We start from the raw sequence: 24614 nt of genomic DNA on the forward strand, positions 1-24614 counted from the left end.
ATTTCTGTCTTATGTCTGAAGATAACCGTTGAATCTCTGAGGACCTGGGGAGAACATTCCAGGATCCATGGGATTAATCAGACATCCCATCCTAAGGCCAGAAACCGTAGAAAATCTAACACTGTCTCCCATCTCTCCATCAATCTCTGCCAATGTCCCTTTCTGAGTTTGGGAATCTCCAATTTTGGAAAGCCCTTAAAAGGGGTACAGGAAGTTCTTTGAATCAAAAGGGCCTTAAGCCTTTCTATCTCCCCATTACTGTTGTTGTTTGTGGCGTCATCAGGCTGAAGAAACTCCACTGCCAACCAACTGCTGAAAAACAATGCAACAGCAACCTAAAAGGGCTATAATCTATGGTTACTATTAGTAAGATAAAGTACTTATCTTTTAAATTTAAAAAATCCATATAAGATTAAAGTTTAAGAGACCTGCAATTTCCACTCATGCTTCCAACACAAGGAGATAGCCATCTTAAATTCCATGCCATACAGTATAAGCAAGAAAGTATTCAGTCTCATATATTACAGTGTCTTTACAAATTAGATTCCAAGAACTCACAATTCCAACAGCTGGTGCTGCTTCTCATTTAATTGAAACAAAACATTTCAGGATGCAGGAATGTATAGTTGAGTTTCAATGAACAATTATCAATCTGATAGAACGAGTGTGCAAAAACCTTCTAATCTTAAATAATAGGGTACCCATGTCCGTATAGATATGGAATCTGCCAATATTTGCTTTAATGCCAGGCATGTCCTCTAAATGGGCAAAAATATATTGCCCTTCCTGGTTTTCAGAGGTATCAAGGACACATTTAGGTATTAATATAACTATATAGCTATTTTCAGGACATAGGCAAAATACAAGCATATAGGCTTCAAACAGGCCTAAGACTATGGAATCTCTGGAGATTAGAATGAATTCAAATAGCACAAATACTTTGTTAGGCTTTAGGAGTTGTTCATCATGCAATAACATCTTAGACTCCATAGCTGTGTCTTACATTTAGGCTTTGCATTCCACATGGGATTTGATTCAACAGTAGGAAACGGTTATCAGCCAGTTTCCTAAGATTTCAGTCTCCAACCAAAAACCTAAGGGTAATCATTTAGGGTACAAAATATCTGTTGATATTCTTCTTCCCTCTCTCTCTTTGCTGGCTTATATGCTGCCCCCATCAGTCTCAGCTCTGAGCAGCTTGTGTACCCTACCCTGACACACCCGGAGTGACTCACATACCCCAGTAAGGTTAACAATATATACATAAACACTGATAAACTAAGAACATGGTCATCTAAACCACAATAGTATGTCAAGGAACCATAAAAACTGAAAACAAAACACCATGTGGTAAGAAGGCTCTTATACTCCCAAGAACAGGACCACACTTCAAGAGTAGGATGGGGTGAAAGAGATGCCTTAAGCAATCACAAGGCTTAAGGCACATACTTTGTCCCTGAAAACTTTCCCAAACTTTGAAAAGGGCAAAGAAATGGCCCCAGGGCCACAAAAAGCCTGCTGATGGGCCACACCCAGCTCTTGGGCTGCACTGTTTATATGTCTAGCTGAGATGGAAGACAATAGGGTGATCCACCACATTCATAGCCACGGTGTGCAGCAAATGAAACTCTGATGCAGCTCTGTGAGCTGATCCCATCTGCTTGTGATTAGAAGACACCAAAAGCGTTTTTGTTCACATTGCAGCAAAAGGTTGGCTCAGCAAACTTGTCCAACCCTTAATTCCCAGGCAATGGCCAGTCATTGGGAGCTTCTTTCTAGCCCGTACTCTGATTGAGCTGGATTTAAGAGAGGAGGGAAAGAGTACCATATAAAGTAGCTTCACAGTTTAAGGCAGACTCTTCTTAAAGAATCACTGCTGTGGAAATGAATGACATGATTTTGTCCTGTGAGGTTCATACTTGGCTGTATTTTAATTTTAAAAGAAAAACACAAAAGACTAACAACATGTGTAAGCTAGAACATTTCCTGAAACTGGCTGAACACTTCCCTTACTCTAAAGAGCCAATAAAGGTAAAGATTCCCTTGGTGGAGCTTTCTTGGCAGAAATTAGGAAGTGGTTTGCCACTGATTTCTTCCAGAATAGTTTTCCAGCTTCCCAGTCTAGACTACAGGGAATTTCTTGATGGTCTCCCATCCAAGTGTTAGCCAGTTCTAGCTCCGCTTAGTTTTTACAGGGCGGGGGAGAGCAACCAAGATTAGTTACATGCCGCAGTGTTAGAGTCTCTTGCAAACCATACCCCCTTTATCGCTTACACAAAGCTCCTGGGCTTGCCCTTTGGGCAATGAATGTCATGTGCTTAGCTGGGAGAAATGCCAGAATGCAGAGAGTTTCCCGGTCAGAGTAAGTTCATCATTCTCATCCAGCCTCAGATTTAGAAACAAATATAATTGTTTCTAAATCCATAACACCTAGATGTTGCATGGAACAAAGCCATAACCATATCTGGTGTTCTGAAAAGTAGCTTCCAGATCTTCTACCGGACTAGAGATAACAAAGATGGTTGCCTAACTTGGCCTGTCATGCAATTCCTCAATACAATAATTTTGCCAAATGCTTTTCATCTCAAGAATAATTTCACAAATAGTTACAACAGGCATTCACAAAACAGAGTACAGAAAGGAACTGTCCACATTATTCTGGTTATATTCCTCGATATGCTATAGCCCCTTATTTAGAATTTAATTTATTTAGAAAAGGTGAGAGAAGAAGAGGAGAAGTTTCTGTCTGCTTCAGACTCCTTCTGATCAGTGGGGTTACAAAATGAACCTTGCAAGTGCAAATACCTCTGTAACACAGCTGAGCAGAGATCTGATCTATAGGCTTCCTAGAAGTAGCCCAACAATCTGTCTACCTGAACATGCTGGTGGCAGTAATGATGAATCATAATCCTATTTTGCCAGTACACTCTGCTTTTTATAGGCCCTTGTTCGCACATCCATCAGTTTAAAAATAGCTACTGAATTCAAGTTCTAGCTTAATTGATCAAGGAAAGCCATAGACCACGTACCTGGACCTTCACAAAGCCTTCAACATATTCATCCTAATCAAATGATAAGATTATGAGTTATACAATGCTACAGTTAGATGGACTCACAATTCACTCCATGCCTGCACCCAAAGACTACTAGTTAATGGCTTCATCCAAATGAAAGGGGTGGTATATAATAAGAGAAATGTTAAGTTCTGCATCTAGCAAGAAAAAAAAAATGAAAAACACAAATGTAGGATGACGGAGTTCTGACTCGGTAGGAGTTCATGAAAAAAGGATCTAGGAGTTGACCACAAGTTAATCATGAGCCAACAGTGGGATGCAACTGCTAAAAAAGTAAATGATAGCTTGGGCTGCATTAACAGGAATGCTGAATCCAAACCACAGGAGGTAATGGTTCCCTTGTACTCTGTCCTTGTCAGATCCCACTTAGACTTTTGTGTCCAGGTCCACGCACCAATTGAAAAAGGAAATTGCATCAAGTTCAGAGAAGGGCTATCAAGATGTTCAGTGGTCTGGAAACCAAGGCCTATTGAAGAATCTGGATATGTTTAGCCTACAGAAGAGATTACTGAGAGAAGATGTGACAGCAGATTTCAAATATCTGAAGGACTGTCATGTAAATTTTAAATTTATCCTCTGTTGCCCCAGAGGGCAGGACCAGAACCCATAGGTTAAAATTGCAAGAAAGGGGATTCAGGCTAGATGTCAGGAAGAACTTCCTGACTGGATGACCTACAGTATCAGCAAGTAGAATAGGCTGCCATATGAAGTCGGGGGTGGTGGGGAGGCTCTCTTTTGCTGAAGGTCTTCAGGTAGACGCTGGATGGTCACCTGTCAGAGATGTTCTAATGGAACCTACGTTGAGCAGGGAGTAGGACTAGTTAATGTCCTTTCCAACTTGAGATTCTATGTAAGAGAATTAATGTGTCTGCCCATGTTAAATGGCCTGGAAAATAATCAAACTTAAATACATTGGGCACATTTTTTAATTTCAAAGAGAAAAGGTCCAGGAAGACTGTGTTCAGTTTAGGAACAACCATAGCAATCCAATCACATTAGATGTAACTAACTTGACGCATTGGTTTCAACATCCCTTATTTGTTCATTTATTTGTTTATTTATTTAACTTCTATGCTGCCAGACTCCCAGTGCCTCTATAACTATTAGAACAAGGCCGCTGATCCAATCACTTCCCTTTTCTGCATATTCATAGTTTCATTCTAGGTTTTCCTGCTTTGCCCATTTATTATCATGCTTGGTTTCCAAATCCACAAGACAAGAAAGCCTGATTGTCTCCATGTTAGTACAAATGATTAATAAAGTTATTATATTAAAAAAAAACAACCTAGCAGTCATTGGGTTACCTACCTTCTCCATAAACCCTTGCTGAACTCAAAGGAATGCATACATGTCATTTAAAGGCTGGAAAGCAAATGCTTGTTCGGTAGATTATACCTACAAACTTAGTGGAAACCAAGTTTTTTCAGCTTAAAGCAACCCCCTCCCTTTCATTACAGTTTGATATAAGAGGCAACTAAAACAAGCTTTTTTTTTTTTTAACCCAAATATAACCCCCAATGTATTTCATCGGGCTTGGCTTTCAAGGAAGCAGCTTCAGGCTGATTTAAACACTTGTTCTGCAAAGAGCCCAACATTACTGGGAGGGTGGAAGAGCTGATCAGATATAAACTAACCGTCATTGTGCAGTAAAGATGTCTGGCTGAGAAGGAACTAGGTGACGGAGGACAGTGATTTAATGTACCTGCCTGTTGCTGGAGGGCTGGTAGGGCTGCACGCTCTGCACTGGAGAAATGCTGGTGTTCAAATCACGTGGGAATTGAGAAACTCATGCCCTCTTCCAATCCTCTAAAACTGTCTGCTGCCTGTAGGTTCCTCACTGGTTTGGGGCTGACCCTGTGCTCCACCCTGCAGTCGGGACACAGGAATACTAGGGGAGCCAAAGTGCACAGAGAAGTTGCAGATTGTTTAACTGCTAATGAAAGGAATATGCTTTTTTTTTTTTTGGTTAGGCAAGGAATGATCCAGCACTTCGCCTAAGGAGTAAGCAGGGCTGGGCACCGCCAAAACCTGGACATTTCCTCCAACCCCCCAAACAATTTATTAAGCCCATATTATTAGTTTAAGGAAGGATCCTGCAAGGTTGCCAAATATTTATTCAAACCGCTTTGATTAGTGAAACATGTATGGGGTTGCTAGCTTTGGTTTTATGCTAACAATGTTCAACTGTTAAAAACTGTCAATGTTTAAAAAAAAAATCAAGGAAAAAAGACAGTTGCAGATTTGCTGGTTAAAAGAGGCCTTTTAGTAACTGCGAGTGCTCAATTTGTGCCACTGGGATCTGAAAACTTTTTCAAGCCTCTTTTATGAGCTGGACCGTATTGTTTTCAGCAAGGGCGCCAAGAGTGTTCCCAGCCAAGGAGGCCTCTTAGCATTATCCATAAGATCGTGCCACGTGGCTTTATCTCCTGCCACTGAAAGAGGCACAAAGTGACTAACAACAAAATAAAACCAATACAGAAATTTAATTAAAGTACAATGAAAAGCATAATTAAAATTCCATTTAGAAACTCAAAGGAATAAAACAGCCAGCAAGACCTCCACAACCTCAGCAGCCATTACTGATCTTTGATCATATTTATAAATTTTGATTTAATTTAATCTCAGCAGGAAGCAATTCCTGAAATGTTGTTACTTCTTTGCAGAAGAACAAAGGGAGCTCCTCTGAACACTCTGACTTAGCAGGGTATTCCAACATGTGGGAGAAGTCACCAAAAAGGCCAAATTCCACCCTTAACTAATATTTTTGCAGAAAGAAAAAAAAGATGATGGGATGAGAAACCCTGGAGCAGTCTCCCCGGTCCGAGTACCACTGGACGTTTTAGACGTGCAGTTTCCAGGAAGCTCCTTCAAACAATCCCAAAGTCTTTCCAGCCTGCCCTCAGTGGGGGAGGGAAGAGAAGGCAAGGAGTTGCTGACGTCGCTCCATCAACTGAAGGATCCCAATTGCATTTAAAAATTTCCCTCCCAATCCATTTCTCTCAAATTAGCTTACATTTCCTCAGCTTTTGGGGACACAGAACTTTAGAATCAGCCAGCCTACCCATTCCTGTCTTCACATCCACCTTTGGTGACTTTCCCCCATGAAAAAGTTGGCAGGGAACTGGGAAAAGGCATCTAATATTGGATTCCCTTCGTCACCCCACCTCACCCCACCCCATCCCATCCTGGGTAACTCTAATCATTGAAGGTTGGATCATTTGCCCTTTTTTAAACAAGAAAATAACCATAGCACTCAATAATGGAGCCAAAGATGCTCAATTTTGCTTTTCTAGAATGTTAATTATCTTTTCAGTTCCCTGAGAAAGGGTCAGTCCCAAGGAAATGAGCATTATATTAATCGCATTCATTACAGAATAAAATCAGTGGTCTGCTCCAAAGCAGGCTAAGCAACCCTCAGGCTTTCAGCGCTACATCTTGGAGCGCTGCTTGACTTAGCCGGCTGCCGGGGCGACCTCTATAGTCAGCAAGCGTTGAGCTTGATGAACGTCGGGGTTGCATCCCAGTTGCCGGTCGGAACCGCCTGTGGCCACCTTCATCAATCTTATCAAAACGGTAACCAGGTGGCTCTTTGAAAGAGGCGGGACATATACGCACTTCCTTTGCCGTGTAACTTGTGGCATAGGTGGTTGTGTCAGCAAATGGCTCATGATGTCTGGCCACTGGCAAGTGGGGCCGGAAGCTCTTTGTGGAAGGGAGCGGGTGAGGAATGTAATGGGTCTGGAAGGAGGTCGTCAGGTCCATGGGCTCAGTTGGCAAGGTGATCGCTGGATGAGGCAGAATGGGCTTGGGTCTTTCGGAGCGCCAATGCTTGAAGTCGTCCTTCGTAGTGGAGCAGTGGTCAAATGGCTCTGTGTATTCGGTAACCCGGGCCAAGGGCTTACAGGATGTTGCTGGGCGCCCATTAGGATTTCCATAGTGAATCTGCACTGATGTCTGGAGGTCCATCTTCTCTTTAGGAGGAGTGTAAACCGCCGGCTTTCTGGAGAAGGGGGCCGATACTGGCCATGCTTGGTACTTCTCCTTGAATTCAGTTGTACCCTCAAAATTGCCCAGATCTGGCCTGGTATAATCTGGTTTCATGGACTTTGCTGGCTGTCCTGCTAATCCTTTGTAAGAAAATTTGTGGGTGGTGAGACCGTCAAATGGGACATCGCAGCCCTTGAATGGCTTCTGTGTATGGACAAAGCGTTTTGGTATGGGGTGAGCCACATAATTCAACTTATAATTGGTCATGCTCTCCAAGGGAAACTTTGAGATGTGAGGAGGCCTTAAAGGCTTATAGTTCTTGGTGGTGACCAGACCCTTGTACTGGTACTCATCCTGGTTAGTGGTCCTGTGATCAAATTTTTTTTCTGACGGGTGGTAACTGGTATCTGGCTTAATCATCTCTCTTTTAGGCTGATTCCATGCCACGTAATCACCTGAAATGTAAGCAGATGTGATTAAAGATGCCATTGTTCCTCTCACACATTCCTGCCTCAGGTCTGATAAAATGTAATTTACTGGATTCAAGCAAACATAGACAGAAAAAAATGAAAACAGTTGTTTTGCCATTGGAATGATGGCAAATGCTTATTTGGCACTAAAGCAAATGAAGATGGAGTCACGATAATTATTAATGGAACGAATATGGAATCAGACAACTATAAACAGTTTTTTTTGGTTTTTTTTAAATTTTGGAATATTGATATTATGCTATTATCCCATTGCCAGAGGGCCAGTTTGGTATAGTGGTTTAAGGCATCAGGCTAGAAACTGGGAGACCATAAGTTCTAGTTCTGCCATAGGCACAAAGCCAGCTGGGTGACCTTGGGCCAGTCACTCTCCCTCAGCCCTAGGAAGGAGGCAATGGCAAACCACTTCCAAACGTCTCACCAAGAAAACCACAGGGACTTGTCCAGGGAGTTGCCAGGAGTTAATGCTAACTCAGAGGCATCCAAAAAAATCCCATTGCCAGTGTGAAAGTAAGATTTGAGTGTAGTCCCGCCAAGCATATGCAAATAGAATCTGGAAAGGTAGATGGCACGTTCATAATGAGGCAGCAAGATGGCATAAAGTAGCCCTGGACACATTTTACTCATGGCATCCATTTTAAGGGCAATTCAAGGGATCTGGAACATGTACTTTGCACCCAGAGCCACTGATCCAAATCTAGTCCACAAATGCCTTATTTTAATTCCAAGCCTTAACTGCAAAAGCAGTCCCCTTTCAAGCATGTGGAAACCTGCTCCCCTCAGAGTTACTGGATTTGAGCTGCAAAACCTCAGGCAACTAGCTGATGCTGAAAAATTTCTGGATTTTTGCCACTCAGATCTTGCACCCTTCTCTATCTTCTGGATGAAACTAGGGGAACATCTTGCAAGATTTGCAAGGGCTTTCTGGCCTCTAAAGGTATTTCTTCTCCTTAAGCACTTGTTGGATTGAAGGTTCATACAGACTTCTGCAAAGAAGCCAAAAAAGCAACAGAAACTTGCGTTCTTGTTTATTGCTTCAAAGGTGGGATCCAAATCTTAAATTCCTCTTGATTCTGATGTCAACTGAATTTTTTTATATATATAATTTTGATTATAGTAATAAAATCCAATACAAACTAAACTTAAAAAAAGACAAGAGAATAGGAAAAAAGGAGTAAAAAGTGCAAGAAAAAAGAAAAAGAAGGAAGGATGAAAAAGAAAAGAATATAATAAAGAAGGAGAAATCAAATATATAAAGAAGTGATTCCCAACCTTCATCAAAACAAGCAGAAACAAATTTAGTGACTCTTCACCCCCTCTAAGGCTACATTTATTTCTTCATCTCATAACCCATCTCTTATCTATGAACAAATCCATAAAACATCATCTTTTCAGTCCTGGTGTCAGCAGAAAGTTCACATACCAGAAGTAACATTCCTTGCTTTAACCCTGATCAAATAAACCAACTTAATATTCATTCCTTTTACTTCTAACAGTCTTAATCTTTAGTTCATTCAAATATTGTCATAGGATTTGATTTCTCCTCATTTCGTCTTTGTCCCATCACACAGACTTCTTCAAGGCTTTAACAAGCTTACTTTGTAAATCCAATAGGAAAAAATTATCGAGGTCACTCTCTTAGTTTGTCATTTGTATTTCCCTTTTAAATTTTAACACCTCAGCCAGTTTCTTTTCTAGATCCAGTGACACAGCCTTTTCCAAGTCAATCTCTTGGCCTGTCAGTTGTAAATCAACTTTTGATACCATCTCTATCTTGTCAGATAAAATTTGTTTTACATTTGATATTGCTTCAATAACATCTTCTGGACATAGTCTATCCATAGAAGTAGACATCATTACTGACAGGTCTGTAAATCTTTTCTCTACCTAAAAACTTTAGTCCCCTCTAGTGTCCAGTTTTTGAAATCATGAAAATTTTTATCTTCATTTTTTCTTGTAAAAACCAAAGAATCTATTTTCCATGAGAAGCTGTTTGTTCTTTATAATTAATTCCAAAATCATCTTGTAAAAGTTTCTCCATTCCAGTTTTATCTGGGCCCTTAGTCTGTTTATAACTTTCTAAGATCAAAATCTTATTTAGCTTTTTGCTGTTTATTTCAGATTCTTTAAATTTTTAAGCTTATAATTAAAATTTTCTTTCATTCAGGATTGAAGGCAGACTCGCCCAAAATTTTCAAACTTATCAGTCCAAAAGTCTCTAGTAACTTAGAAGTAGTTAATGAGAAATTTTTGAAAGTGATTAGAAAATGAGGTTTGTGAATTTAGTGTCCTTTAAAAGGCTCCACCGCATTTGTGAGCAAGATGGCTAATCCCGTTGTCTCCCGGTGCTCAAACCAGCAGAAAAACTGCTTTCCTGCAGTCACCTCATGGGGGGAACAGCTGTCCAGAGCACATGTGGGTGATCTCCCATCTTCTCCTTATCTGGAGGGGTTTTGAAGAACTGATCCACTCACTGGTTCCTTAGTCTTTGCCATGGTCATCAGCTCCGCTTTCACACAGTCATCTTCAGTTCGCCACACCTCCCCTAGAAGTCCCGATGTCAACCGAATTCAAAGAGGGTCTGAGCTTCCCTTGCTACATACTGGCTATATATAGAAAATATAGAAAATAATTTCCTCTTGGCTACATTAGAGCCACTCTGTGTGTGTGCATGTGGTTGTGGAGAGGTAGTAGTAACAACATGAGCTGAATTTTCTGGCTCCACACCACCAAAAAAACAAAACAAAAACCAGTGCAATCTTCTTGATGGACTGTGATGGAATGTGAGGTTGGCCTTGGAGGGCGGGGGAAAGAGATGCTGCCTAGGGAACGATCAGATAAAAGAGAAAGGAGTCCGCAACAGAGTAATGGCCAGAGAAAGAAACTTAGAAAACTACTCAGGCGTTAAAAAGGGAGGGTGGGAGAGTTGTGCTTTCAAACTTGCAATATTCTGTTAATGTAGCCTTACAGTAAAGTAGAATTAGCTCATCGTGTTTCCTGTCTGATTTACCTGGGAGGGCTGACATCAATCTTGCAACATAACTTGACATAACTTGGCTCATGATGAGATTAAAGGCATTATGGAAAAGATGGGACAGGAAAGAAGAAAGAGAGGAGCACCATATAGGTTTGGGCAACATGGGGTTCTCCAGGGGCGACTTCCTCTCCCACACCCTTCAGGTAATGAAGAGTAAGGGATTTCCATTTGAAAACATCTGGAGAGCCACAGATTTCCCCCTACCCCACCCCAGTTCTGTATGTCTAGTTTGTAGCTCTGTCGATATTTACTTAGAAAAAAGCTCCATTCAGTTCAGTGGGACTGGTTACTACCTTAGCAGATCATCCTCACCATATCTCATAACAATCAACGTTATGAGTTAATCCTGCTAGCCTTTCGTAAGGCTTTAAAAACTTGGCTATGTGCCCGAGCCTGGGGTCCTGAAAGCATTAGGGGCCCCGTTACCTGGTTGCACTGTTAATTTTTGTGTAATTATTATGATAATTCTCAGCTGCTTGTATGTATAATTTGTAACTGTTTTAATGGTTTTAATGATTGAAATTGTTTGCCACCCAGAGCCACTTGGATTGAGATGGGCGGCTACAGAAATTGCATAAATAAACAAACAAACAAATTTCTTATTGAGAGTTTTTAAACATAACCTTAAACTATGTGGGTTTATTGTAGCCTGCACAAGTGCCTTGTCAATTTCTACCAAATATACCACAGAAGCTCAGCCCCAAACTGCAGTAATAAATTTTGGGTGCAGTCTACTTATTTATCAGGGATAGGAAAAAAAAGCTGATAAAAGAAGAAGATTTAGAATGGTACGTGTTTAAAACCTATAGATGCACGTCACATAAAATTAAACTTCAAAAATAGTTTGGAATTGATCTACAGTATTTATTTTTTAATTTGGAACTTTTTCTTCTTTTCAAATCCTCCATAATCACAAAATGAGTTGAACAAAAGTTTTTTAAGCTAGTCCAAAACTTTGATTATAAGAAAAAAAAAATCAGGCATTGATGGGAAAATTGATGTGGGGCTGTGCAGTCCTATCTAAATGTATTAAATATTAGTTTAAATTCATCAGCATTTATTATTTAGTTGTAAATGCATGTCCTCTACCTTTGCTCATTTTTACTTTTGGCAACCACCACTTTTTTCTTGTCCACCTCTGCTCTTTAAGCGCACCCTTTAGCATGGCACATAAGACTGTGTACAGCAGTGAGACCCCAAAGGCTGACCCGGCATTGGGACTCCAGACTGACCTGGAGCCAAGCACTACCTGCATCAAGAAGAAGGACTCTGGTTGCAGGCTGGCTGATCCTTCCTCAGTGTCCTCCCGCATGGCCAGAAGGAGAAAAAGGAGAATTGAATTTCTCACTTTCTGATTCTAGCTATGTTTTTATTACTTATTTATTTATCAAATGTGTCACCGCCCATCTCATTGAAATGACCCTGGGCAGTTTACAGCAAAGATAAAATTCATTAAAATACAATAAAAACAGTCCTAATAATAAATAAAGAGCTTCCAAGAAAGATGGAGAGTTGGTGGATAATTCAAGGGAGCATCGACAGGGCCCTAACCGCCCCCAAGGACGGTTAGAGCCCATATCGCCCCATGCACACTGGCAGAGCCAGGTCTTTAAACCTTTTCAGAAACTGGGAGGGTAGGGGCCCACAAACCAGAAAATTTATATTCAACTAGTATTCTTGGGCACATCAAGAATCAGCTAAAGGAACAACAGAGTCCTGCTTTATTTGTCTACTGGTTATCCAGGAGGACGACAATGGAATGTGTGCGTCTGGGTGTGAGAGAGAGCATTGCGGGCAAGCTTCAGCTTAGTTCCTTTTTCCTTTTGCACATAATTTGAAATCCTGGTTTAGTACGACATATGAATCCAATTTCATTTCAGCACACGGCAGGGTAAAGGGTGGATGGTGGTGAGATTCAAGTGTTAAATTGTATGTATGTGTATGTGTTATACACACACACAGTTAAATTTCTCAGACAGCCAAGTGAAAGCTGCTTGTTAAAAACTTCATCTGGATTGCCATTAGGGGTTCAGACAGATCCCCTTGCAACCAAATGCCCTAACAACCAAAGGGCTTGCAAGTCCTTTCCAACTAGGACTCAAATTTAAAAGCTCCTCCGCATAATAAAGGATTGGGATTACTTGGGGAGGAAACCACAGAGGTGTTTGGGGAAGAAACCTGGAGAAATGGAGCAGCAAATACAGAGAGGATACATACTCAGATTATTTATGGATACTTCCACAGGGCCATCCCCAAGGATGGAGCAAGTTACAGTGAACTTGCTCCTCAGAAATGTCTTAGAGACCTACCAAACTCATATTATATATAAACAATATAATGTGTATTTAAAGTATAATCTCTGATATAAAGTATGTCAACTCCATACATTTAGAATTCTCATATTCACTTAAGTATTATGAATATCTTTTGGTTCTTTAGAGCTGATTAAACCTATATCCCCCATTAAATACATTAACACTGAATTGAAATTCTGATTCTCCTTCAGGAAGCATCAATGGCTTCCCATGTACCAGGACATTGAAAAAATTAGACTCAGTGTGGAACCATGTGTGATGTGGCTCAGGCAGCCGTCAGCATTGTCAAAGGAACTGTCTCTCCCTATCTGGGGATAGGACTATATCTCAGAGATAATGAAAAGACTACAACAATTCACTGCAAAGCTGCAAAGAATTGGGATATTTGATCACATCACTTACTGGCACCTCATCCTGCTTAGCAGTTAGTACATCTTGTTTAATATCCTGAAACTAATTCTAAAATCTGTGGGGTTTTTTTCTTAATATTACAATTATTCTAGCCCAGAATTATCTGTATATGAAGTATCTCCATGTAATGCAGGGATGGGGAATTTCCAGGACATAGACCAGATTGAATCACTAGGAAATCCTAGGGCTATAAGCAAACGGGAAGTTGGAAAACATTTTGGAAGAAGGCACTGGCAAACCACTTTGCATTTAGATAATTATTAGGAGTGAGGATAAATTGAGGGAGTCTTTATGTTTCCTTTTTTATTTGGTTTGGTCAAAGGTTTAGAACAGTGTTTTTCAACCTTGGCAACTTTAAGATGTATGGACTTCAATCTCCAGAATTCCCCAGCCAGCATGCTTGCTAGGGAATTCTGGGAGTTGAAGTCCACACATCTTAAAGCTGCCAAGTTTGAAAAACACTGTTTTAAATATATTGCAGCAGGTGAAAGGTATGAAATGGTAGACTGGGTAATGCATAGTCCACAGTGTTTGTACATAAGCACTGACATGCAACATGCAAGATTTAACTGCTCCTGACTTGGGAAGGAACAGAAGTCTGAATTCTTGCAACTCATAACTACAAACAGAAAAAACATTCTGAAAAGAATAAATCTAAGACAGCTTGATATATCGTGGAAACAGACTAGAAGATAGATCATGTTGGAGAAAAGTCAGAACAGCAGAGTGGGGATGTGGTAGTCTTCCAGATGTTGTAGGATTCCAACTCCCCAACATTGCCAGTCACCCTGATCACTGGTTGGGGATTCTGTAAGAAATGGTCTTCTTGCACCTGGAAGGCCTCAGGTTTCCCATGCCTGGTCTTAAACCAGACATAGTTTACCCACTTGAAAAAGAAGCCATGAGGACAAGGAAAGCTGTAAGTATCAATTCAGAAGAAATGGCAGACCCTTACCAAATTAGAAGCAGGTACTTCAGACCAGAAACAATCAATTCATAACATATGACCCAATAATTTTACAACTGTGTTCCCTTATCAGGGATTTCTGAGTAAGAAAGTCAATAAGTCATACGCAAAATTGTTGGCACTGAGTCCTCATTTGTAACATTCAGTGAGTGGCCAGAGTAAACTAAAACAGTACACTGAATAATGCTGCAAAGTTGTAGCACATTCGCTGTCATATACCTTCTTTTCAATCTTCTCATGTATTCTGGGGCTGCAGTGTGGCATCGTTGCACGTGCAACCTGATAGATATTTTGTACACAGATAGCTTCCATCTCTATCAGGTTCCCTCTGAGCTGGCCTTGTGGCCTCCTCTTTGTAAGTCTGATCCCATTCACTTCAATGGATGCACATGTGTCATAGGAGCAATTGCCCCTAGGAAGAAGTGGCTCATACATACATATACACCAGGAATGCATTTTAACGGAGATCTGGTTCTCCTTATAGGCAATCTAACTGCCTGGATATGAAAGATCACTGGTTTTGTTTTAGCCTTTAAAGCTGGTGAATTACAGACTTTAAAGGATGAATCACTACAATATGGAATAAGATCATGGGACCAATTATTCGAAGAAGATTTCCGTTTGCAGAGTATTTTGAAAAATCTTGCAAATTGCAACCAAATGTGGTGAAGCTGCATTTTATCAGAGCTCTTCAAATCTTCAGCTAAAGGCTTCTCTAGATACTACAGACCTTTGACCAAGACTTACATATGGCTCATATCATATTATTAAAGCCCATTGATAGGGACATAGATTAATGTCAATCCACACATTTGAGATAATAGGCAACACTGCCCAGATGTTACATGTATGTAATACAAGTCAAGGGAGAACAGGAGTTGCTTATCATCATTTTTGTCATTATAAAAGAAGAGTAACAGTGTATGTTGCATCCATGTGCTCTAACCAGGATCTGATTGTTTGGATAAAGCTGTCATGAAGAAGAGTTTGCAGACTCCTAGTTCTGCTGAACAAGCAAAATGGATTGATACGATCTTTCTTTCTCCTCCACACTTGTTGAGGGCATGCTCAACTAGCAGGCAACCTTCTTGTGACAAAGATCAATGGAATGGGTAAAAATTACATTTTGATGATTGGCCTACAAGAATGGATTTCTCTTCCTTTTTAATTGTTGACATAGCACTTTCAAAACTCCCAATAAGGGCCCATTTAAATCTTTATCACCACAGACCGGCCTTTTCACAGTGTGGTCTTCAGCACTGAAAAGTATCTTTTCACCAGCAGAGCTGGTCTTACCATTAGTCAGAGGGGGGCAATGGCCTCAAGCAGCTGATTTCAGTTCAATGGAAGAGCAGCAAATTGTCTACTTGCATAACATCCAATAGTATCTTTCTATCAGCGCAAAGAACAGAAAGAAAACCAAATTCCCCTTCTCCCTGTAGCTGCCTTCCCCACAACACTCAAGTTGAACAAGAGAGTTGGAGAAATCTCTGCAGCATTTGGGGGGGGGGTGGCTGCAGGAGAGAGAGGGTAAAAAGCGGAATCTCATCAGCAGGTTGAGTAGGCAAACATTTAGCTAATATCAGATGTCATAGATTTCATTTATTATGATACTATATGATACTATTTTAGCCCAGAGTAAAAAGAACCATGATGCCCCCCCAAAAAAACAACCCCCAATGCAAAACACAATAGGGGCTTCACAGACACACTATCCCCAAGGAACAGTTCTTACCACATTGATAGCAATAATATCATTCTCTGGCTAATTTGGGAGATGTCCATGATCCCCAACAGAAAGAAGCTCTTTCCTCCATTATTATGGTGCCCAGAACATAGCCCGCATTGGTGGATCCACAATGTTCTGCCCTCCTAGACTTTTATATGATCTGCAGCTACTGCTGGTGATTTCTAAATCAGTTAAAATGAAATGTAGTGCTTGTAAAGTGGGAGAGAAGGATGAGGAGGGAACTCAACTTATGAAAAAGGAAAACGTATTTAAGAGAACTGTATGCTGGAGTCTGGCTAAAACCAAGTTCTCCTTTGATCACACATAGCTAATTCTCCATTGTTTCACCCACAGATCTTCTAAACACCCACATATAGCCAATGGCCCAAAAAGGTTGTGTGCCATAAAACATCAAAGAGGGGGATGGGGGGCAACCAGCAGATCTGGGCTGTAGACGGGTCTTTCTTCCTTTAGCATTCAAACTTCCTTGGAGTCCCTGAGAAGGGGCAAGGTCAAAAATACCAGACATTTTGAGGGGACAGTAGTTTAAGGGGCAAGAAGATGCATCAAGACGCTTACAAGCTCCCCTTAAAAACACGCCAACTTGCAAAGTGGGGAGATTATTCCCATTTGGGGGTTAATGAGCAAAATTAACTCTTAAAATATTTCAAGTTACTCTTTCAGCTCTTACTTTTATATGTCGGAATTGAGGTCATTTTCTCAGCAGAAGAGTAGTTTTGTTCCTGGGGCAAGCAAGGAGGCACTCGACTTACGGAGTATGGGTTATAGTCTTGTCTATATGTAGACTGTAGGTCCATGCATTCATCTTTCTTGACATATTTATCAGGAGGTTTCTGTTTAATACGGAACACTTCATGAGGGATGTAATCTCTCCTGTAAACATCAACAACTCTCATTAAGTGAATATCTTGTACTATAAATTATAAAACTGGATCCAGATTTAGTCATGCTTAACTTAAAGCTGTCCTACTGAAGACAATTTGACAAGTTACCAAGCCATCCCATAGATTTTAATGACTCTACTTTAAGCAGACTAAGTCTAGACCTACCCGATTATTGCTTGTTAAATTCACATAAAATTCTAATGTGCTGAAAAGTTCTGTCAATTTTTATTTTATTTTATTTTATTTTGCTTATCAGAGGTTTAGAGATATTTTTAACTTTCACAGACACATTTAAAAAATTTTGTGTCATGAGACTGGGAAATCCCCCCATTCTGGGAAGACTGAGCAGCAGAGCTGACCAACAGATACTTTCTGTATTTTAGGAAGCTTTTAGAAAAATGTGCAATAGGGCAAAGGTGCAGAGAGTATTTCTTTAATCGTGATGATACAACTTTTACTGTACCCCCTCAGTCAACAAAGGCTGGCATAGCGCTTAGTAATCTTTAAACAGTCTATATGAATTGTTTAGTTCTTGGTCAATTTACAAAGTTTTGGGGATTACAGGGTTTTGGGGGAGGTCACATTTTTTTCTGCCAGGTCTATTGGCAATAGTGGATAAAGGTACTTTCTTATAAAATGCTTTAGCTCAATAGAGAGAGGCAATTTAAATATTCATTGTCTGAGTTGACACTAAACCACAAAAACGGCACAGTGCATGAGAAAGCAATGTTTTATCATGTTATCAAGTCAAGTAAAAGCCACACGCATGCTGCTTTTAGTTTTTTATGCCACTGGTGCACAACAGTAGCATATAGATCTGTTTTGCATGCCTCCATTTTTGGGCATTCAAATGTACTCAGCACGTAGAACAGGAGAATTGCTTGGAAGGCTAGGTGTGGCTAAGGCAATAGCAATATGTATCACTAAGTCATAAGGACGGTGATGGGCTTGGCCATTCCCCAGCTCTGTTTTCCCATTTGTGAAGGATACTTTCAGATGGACAACCCCCCAGTTAAATGGATTTGTGTAGTCATTCTACTTTTTCTTCCTCATTGGCAAAGAAGTAGTAGGAAAACACTATGAGATTGCAAATGACAGACAGTTACATCATATTCCTCATATTCCATGAAGGCGTCTGCCCAGTTATACAGTTAAAGACCTCATCCAGGAACACCCAGATAATGAAACCTATTATTTTCCCCCAGATCCCAGAAAAGGAGGATGCATTACAACATTATCTACTCCTCCCACATATACACACACTATGTATTCAAGCCTTCAATCTTTGGCCTCTAGGAGCCCTTATCTTAGGGCTACTAGGTCTGCAATTCAGATGACCACTAGGTGAGAGCCATCATATAGATAACTCTAAGTCTTTGCTCCCATCTGGTGGTCGTTTGGATGGTTGCAGGCCAGATCTGGTAGCCCTACCTTTGCTTCCATTCCTGTGGTCTTACTTGGTTGTTGAAAGGCCTTCCATTGGCACTGGCTGCTTGTTGTACTCCGCTTTGGGTTTGCAGGATTCCCTAGGTAGAACGTTGGGATAAAGGGGGTATTTTTCCGTATACTCAGAAAGGAGACATGGCTTCTCATTCATTTCAAAGGGCCTGGTTGGGAGATGAGGGCAATGATGGCGTCTGTTGAAGAAAGAAAGGAATGATTGGGATTCACCAAGACGCACAACAGGAGTAGGGTACTCACAATTCAATCATGATTACCTGTAGTAGCTTGAACTAGGTTTTACAAATGTATAAAGTACAGACATTGAACTGGACAGCGTCTATTTTCCTTGTTCCCATATGGGTAATTTTTTCCAAACTGATATTATATCGACTGATTATAGAGACAACTGAGAAACTTTAATTAGAAGGGCATTTTAAAAAATGGAGGAGGGTATGCTATGTACACCACCTTGAGCTTTTGGAGGAAAGGTGGGATACGAATCCAATAAGTTAATAAATTCCTGATGTAGTCTTTTAAAAAGTACTGTAATACATTATCTTAATCAAAAGAATATGTTGACTTTTAATGTGTTGATGAAGTCTATAATGTCATTTCATGACTCTATTTTGTACTTCAATTTTTCAGACTCTCTTACCAAAAACATTAGTTCAGATGCTGGTATCTGCCCTTCATCATCCTCAGTGAAGCAAAGAATAGAGTTAACTGTTCTACACCCTCCTGAATCTCCCTTTAGCATATCAGAAAATCCTTGTTGTCCAATGATTTCCTTACCCAATTTCCAGCTTCCATGCATGTGTGGATATGTGTGAGGGTTTGTAGTATTTAATAATTTCTTTTGGAATGCACTTATATCCAATTGCCCTACAAGGCCTCTTTTTTTACATTTTTTTACATTTCCCTGGCTGCCTCATATCCACAGAAAGCAAATTCCTCCAGAGTTTTCTTTACCAAAATTCATTGAAAGAGGTTAAGAAATAATGTTATAGAAATCTTAACAACTGGATTGTTTTCCCCCTTTAGAATTCAATTTCTCTCCCAATTCTTAAGGTGGAGACTTTCTCAGGCTCTATTCATGACTCTGTGCGTGAACTGGTGAGGAGCCTATTCTCTGGAGGAATTGTCCATCTGGTTAGAATGTGAATCTCTTCTTGATCTTAATCAATTTAGCAATATGCTGCTCAATTTGTTTCCCCATATTTCACTATCTTCTTGCATTTCCTTCTCGTGTTCCTTTTTGTTCTCCCTATTTAGACAGTATTTTTCTGATCAAAGCTTCCTTTATTTTATGAGCTACCTTGATTTCATCCGTTACTTGCACTAATGTCCAATAGATGAGATGATTCTTTCCTGATTTACAATATAACTTGTAGCTTGGCTTCTGTTTTGGAGGTTTTGAATAACTCCAAGTATCCTGGAGAGATTTAAAATTAATCTGTAACCAACTGTGAAGGAGGGAAACACCTCTGTTTTAAATGTGGGTGCTTTAATGAAATCTGCAAATGAAATAAATCTCAGGGAATTTCAGCAATTGAATCTAGAAACAAATTTGCCCTTCCTGGACTAAAATTCAATTACCCTTGCTTTGATCCACCAACCTACGCAGAAATTGAGGTTCCCTTTGAATTTTAAAATGTGGAATGTCTCCAGATGACATAAATGGAAATAATCTGGAACATTCCTAGATAGACACACCCCAGAAATGTTAAATATCTAGTGTCCTGATTATTGAAAATTGCTCCTTCCTACTTCATCCTGAATCTTTAGGGAAGAGTGATAACTTCTATACTATTCAAGAAATCGTTGGGCTACTGTTCCCATAATCCCTGATAATTTGCCATCTAGAAAAAGGCTAAGGAGAGCTGGAGTCAAACAGCATCTGGAGGGGTACAGATTTCCTACCTAGTGGGAAATTACATTGAGGATCTATCTTTAATTCTTCATCTGGGAGAAATATAGACTGTTCAATTGGCATGTTCTATACATGGTTAGAGTCAATTTGTAAAACATTGGGTGTTTGCTGTAGTGGCCAAACCACAATGAGAAGCCAAAAAGAATGAAATGGAAAACTGGTGAACCATAATATGATCTCAACAGCTGTGCATATCCACAGTTCATTAAATGATGTTGCAGAAACATCTCTTTAATATTGCTGTTGCTTCAAATGAAGGTAATTATGTTTTAGGGGAAGTTCTCTGATAACCACATTGGGAATCAGTGAATACACAGCTCTATTGAATGTTGAACATTTTTTTGCAATGTCATAGCCTACAAACCTAACAGACTGAAATCCGAAATTCTTAAAAAACTGAATTTTGATTATATTATGGAATTCCACAAACATTTCCATTTTTACTGCGATCGGTGTTCTCTTCCTGTTCCTGAATTTTTAAAAACGTAGCCCACAGCTATTTAACAGAGGAAGATTTTTTCTAGTATGGAAAAACCTAGTAAGAAACAAGAAGGTATCAGGCTGCTATTAAATTTACAGAGCACAGAAGCAGGGACATTGTAAGGTAGCAACCTGATTCTACACTCAGGGAGAAGGAACAAATCCTAAAAGTCATTGCTTTAATTAGGTGACTGATCAATCAAAATAGGGAGCAGCATTTTGGGTGCAATAAAGAATACAATTCCATGCACATCTACTCAGAAGTTAAGTCTCTTCGGATCCACCTAGACTTTCTACTACATAGACATGTATAAGGATTGTAATTATTCTGGCCTTACTTGCCAGCTGAATATATAATTAGCATATAGAGAGCAAGAAGTCACACATTTTGTATTTATTATGGCTTATGCTGTCAGGACTGCCTAATGCATGACATCATCTCTGTGAAAGTGCACTCCCAAGTTCATGCCAATGATTAAAAGATTGTTAAATTGCTGTGCAACTCCTAAAGTACTTAATGTGAATCCCTGGGGTAGCATCAGAACTACCTTAAACATTCTTCTCACTGTTCTAAACGTCCTCTTCTGTGTACAACTGGAGACAATAATCTATGTTCAAACTAACATGGTTATATTTTAAAATCCAAAATTTAAAAATTGTTCAAAAGCCTCAACCCCTTCATCCTGTCAAGGAGAACTTTGTGTAGCGGTGAGGGAATATCTGGGCATCCATTTAAGGAATGGATAGGTTAATAGGTTGATCGCCTCACCTAAGGGGTGAGGCACTTCAGTTGTGGTATGTCTTCAAAATATGACTACCGTAATGTCTGCAGATACATGGCTTAATAAAGCACAGTATTCACTATGCCTCAAATGTGAAATGGGGCCACACAATTCAGGCACAGAATTAGGAGGCGTTAGAAAGCCATGTGTGTTTTTTTACTACCTAGATCACTGCTGTTAACAAGCTTAGTATTGCTGTGTTTCTTTTAAATATCTGGAAACACAGAGATCTGTGCAGAAATGAGGTTTGGCTGCTTGTACACTGTTGTCTTCATTCCTGGGCAGATGGAGATTCTTTAAAAACCATTATTTGTTCCCACCACAAGAGCCCTGAGCGCACCAGTTGGTTCCCTCTGTAAATCCTTTGCCTGTTTTCATCATGCTTTGAAAGGAGGTGCAAACATGGCATTTGCCATCCTCCATAAGAAAAAGTATAGAAATTGCTTGCACATGGAGGATCGGTTACTTTCCTCCAACTTCAGAGCCAATGCCAATGTCTTCAGACTCATCCTCCCCACTTTTTCAGTGAATGCTTTGTTGCCCCAATAGTTTTTTCAAGAACAGAATGTGTGTAACTGAATAGAACTTGAAAAAGGCAACAACTGAACAGGAGCCGTCTCCAAAGCATTCAGTAAAAATCCTGCAGTAATTGAAAAAATGGTTATAGGAGGTAGGCTGTATGTCATGTGAACATATTGTCACAGTAATGAGATAAAAGGTCTCTGTGGACTGGCTGTAGACGCTTTCTGTATGGGGGGGTAAACCCTCCATCTTCAGGGATATGGACTTGACAGAGCTGGATTATGGGTTGCAATTAATCTTCTCCAGAATAGAAGCATCCGTTGTATGTCATTACACCTTGTTGACATCTCATAATCCTGAACTTTACTGTCTGTTTGATATAAAACAAATGCTATCAGCAGAATTAATGTCTTTCTTCCAAAGCGTTTGGGATGGCGTTCTCTACTTCATAGCACTCCTGTTTAGTTAGCCAGGCGGACGGGAAGCAACTGGTCAAAATCAGCCCAGAGAACTTAATAGCTTTCCCAGGTCCAAATCAAACACTTTTTACTACTACAATAGTCCAGCTGTCTTAGTGGCATACTAGTCAGCATTGTAAGAACATCCAGTAGTCAACCTTCTATTCTTCCAGATTTGCTTACCTGAGCTCCTAATTTTTCTCTATTTGGCCAAATTCAAATTCTTTCCACATAGATTTCTAATACAGGTCAGGCAAGTTGGTAGCCATGTTGGAAATATTACACATGCCCAGATTCCCAGGTTATTTTGGCTCTGGCTATATCCTCATTCAGATAGAAAGGCCTCATAGCCACATGTGTAGTTGGGATCATGGAATAATGCATGGGGAAGGGATTTATTCACAATGACTTTCAACCATGATAGGAAACTTTTCCTAACTTGATGTGTTCCAGCAGTTTTGGACTATCATCCTGGCTGGGAACCAGGGGAGCTGTAGTTGGGTGACTATATATAAATTAAATAAAAATAAAAATAAAATAAATATAGGCTTTCAAAGGGACTGATGGGAGCTTCTTTGTAAATCCAGAGAAACATCAAGTTGCAAAATCAAATGTGGCAGAGTTTTCCCCCTTGGGCCCTTATACCTTATTTACTCACCAAAAACATTTTGCCCACCAATGTTTCTATAATCCTCAAAATGATATCTTTGAATGCATTCTACATGATCTATCTGTGCAATGTTCATGTAACTGAGCTGTTGATTAATAAACGTTTGCAGAACCTGCCTGTGCAACTGTATCGGCCTTTGGGTAACACCTTTTTGCTTATCAGATTTTATCACTAGGGGCGGGATGGGCAAAAAAGGAACAAGATCTCCCCTTTTTTTTTTTACACATTTCAGGTCTAACTCATCACCCCCCACTTTCTGCTTGCTGCAAAAGGCAATGCGGGTTTGATGGAGGTTATTCACTCAGTGGCGAATATATGGTATTTACCATATATTATATGGTAAAAGAGGCATGTCTACAAACAGCAAGGGAGCAAAGGAAAACATCACCAATATCCATTTATCCAATAGAGAATCCATGTTTCTAAAGGATGCTGCAGAGTTAGAAGGGTTGCTATGTTTTCTTGTTTGCTGCAAAGCAGGATCCTTCTGCAAGATCAAATTCCTCAGGGGTACTGAGTTCCTGGATAAATAAAGAGGTCTGCCAAACAGAAATCAGCTCTTCACGGACACCCTGAGCTGTAGAAGGTTTCTTTAAGATGCTTCATTCCAGAAACAAGTTGTGATGAGTGCTACCCTACCTGCTCTTATGAAGCTTTGGTTAAACACCCGCACTGTAATTCAAAGTGAGCTGCACAAATTCCTACACACTTTGCCAAATCCCACGTCCAGCAGAACTAGCCAAGGTAGCCCAAATGAAGTAGATAGTAATGTTTCCAGTTTGCCTATGAATCATATCAAGGAGTTGTTTTTGAGAACTCAGGGAGAGAAGTAAGAACAATCCAACAGAAATAAACAACATTCCTTAGAACCATTTGTGTGGATCCAGTCTTTTGGTATAATATATTGTGTTAGTCTAAACCAAAATACAGTTTGTTCAGTTTGGGCTGAATATGTTGTGCACACCAGGACATTGGCTCTGTAACCCATGGTTTAGGACTTCATATAATATACAGATCCAGCTTATCCAACAAACCATTGTTAAACCAAACCATGATTTAGTGAAATCCGTAAACCCAGTCAGAGACTGAATATATGAAGCAAACCATTGATATAATCAAGAAATGCCTTCTCCACAGCAACAACTGTCCAAGGTAGCCAAAGCCAGAAGCGTCTCCAAATATTTTGAGGTGAGCTATGGGGCCCTATGGGGTAGAACATATTAACAAAACCAATCTGAGGATTGGTTGGGGAGCACTCTCTTCCTGCATTGTTAACTCATTTGGTCCCCTCCATAGCCTTGTTTTCCTAATTTCCAGCTACTTCCCAGAATTTGATAAAGAACATAGAACAGATGAAAATGTCCCCTTCCCCATGATTTCTCATCATTATCTTGCTCAACGGATCAGCAAGAAACA

The 24614-nt window shown here is 40.0% G+C and overlaps 1 protein-coding gene across 1 annotated transcript; it reads right to left on the reverse strand.

The window, feature by feature from the left end:
- Positions 1-54: 54 nt before the first annotated feature.
- Positions 55-23319, reverse strand: SAXO1 (stabilizer of axonemal microtubules 1). Its single transcript, XM_088130278.1, has 3 exons — positions 18371-23319; positions 16700-16902; positions 55-7516 (listed from the first exon to the last, which is right to left on the reverse strand). Exons 1-3 carry the CDS (start codon positions 18508-18510, stop codon positions 6489-6491), a joined length of 1371 nt encoding a protein of 456 aa, XP_087986404.1. The 5' UTR covers positions 18511-23319; the 3' UTR covers positions 55-6488.
- Positions 23320-24614: the final 1295 nt, after the last annotated feature.

This window comes from Python bivittatus, unplaced genomic scaffold, assembly GCF_059951505.1.
Source record: "Python bivittatus isolate LINGU-HERP-01145 unplaced genomic scaffold, Pbiv_v1 ctg000850_np1212, whole genome shotgun sequence".
Taxonomy (NCBI): domain Eukaryota; kingdom Metazoa; phylum Chordata; class Lepidosauria; order Squamata; family Pythonidae; genus Python; species Python bivittatus.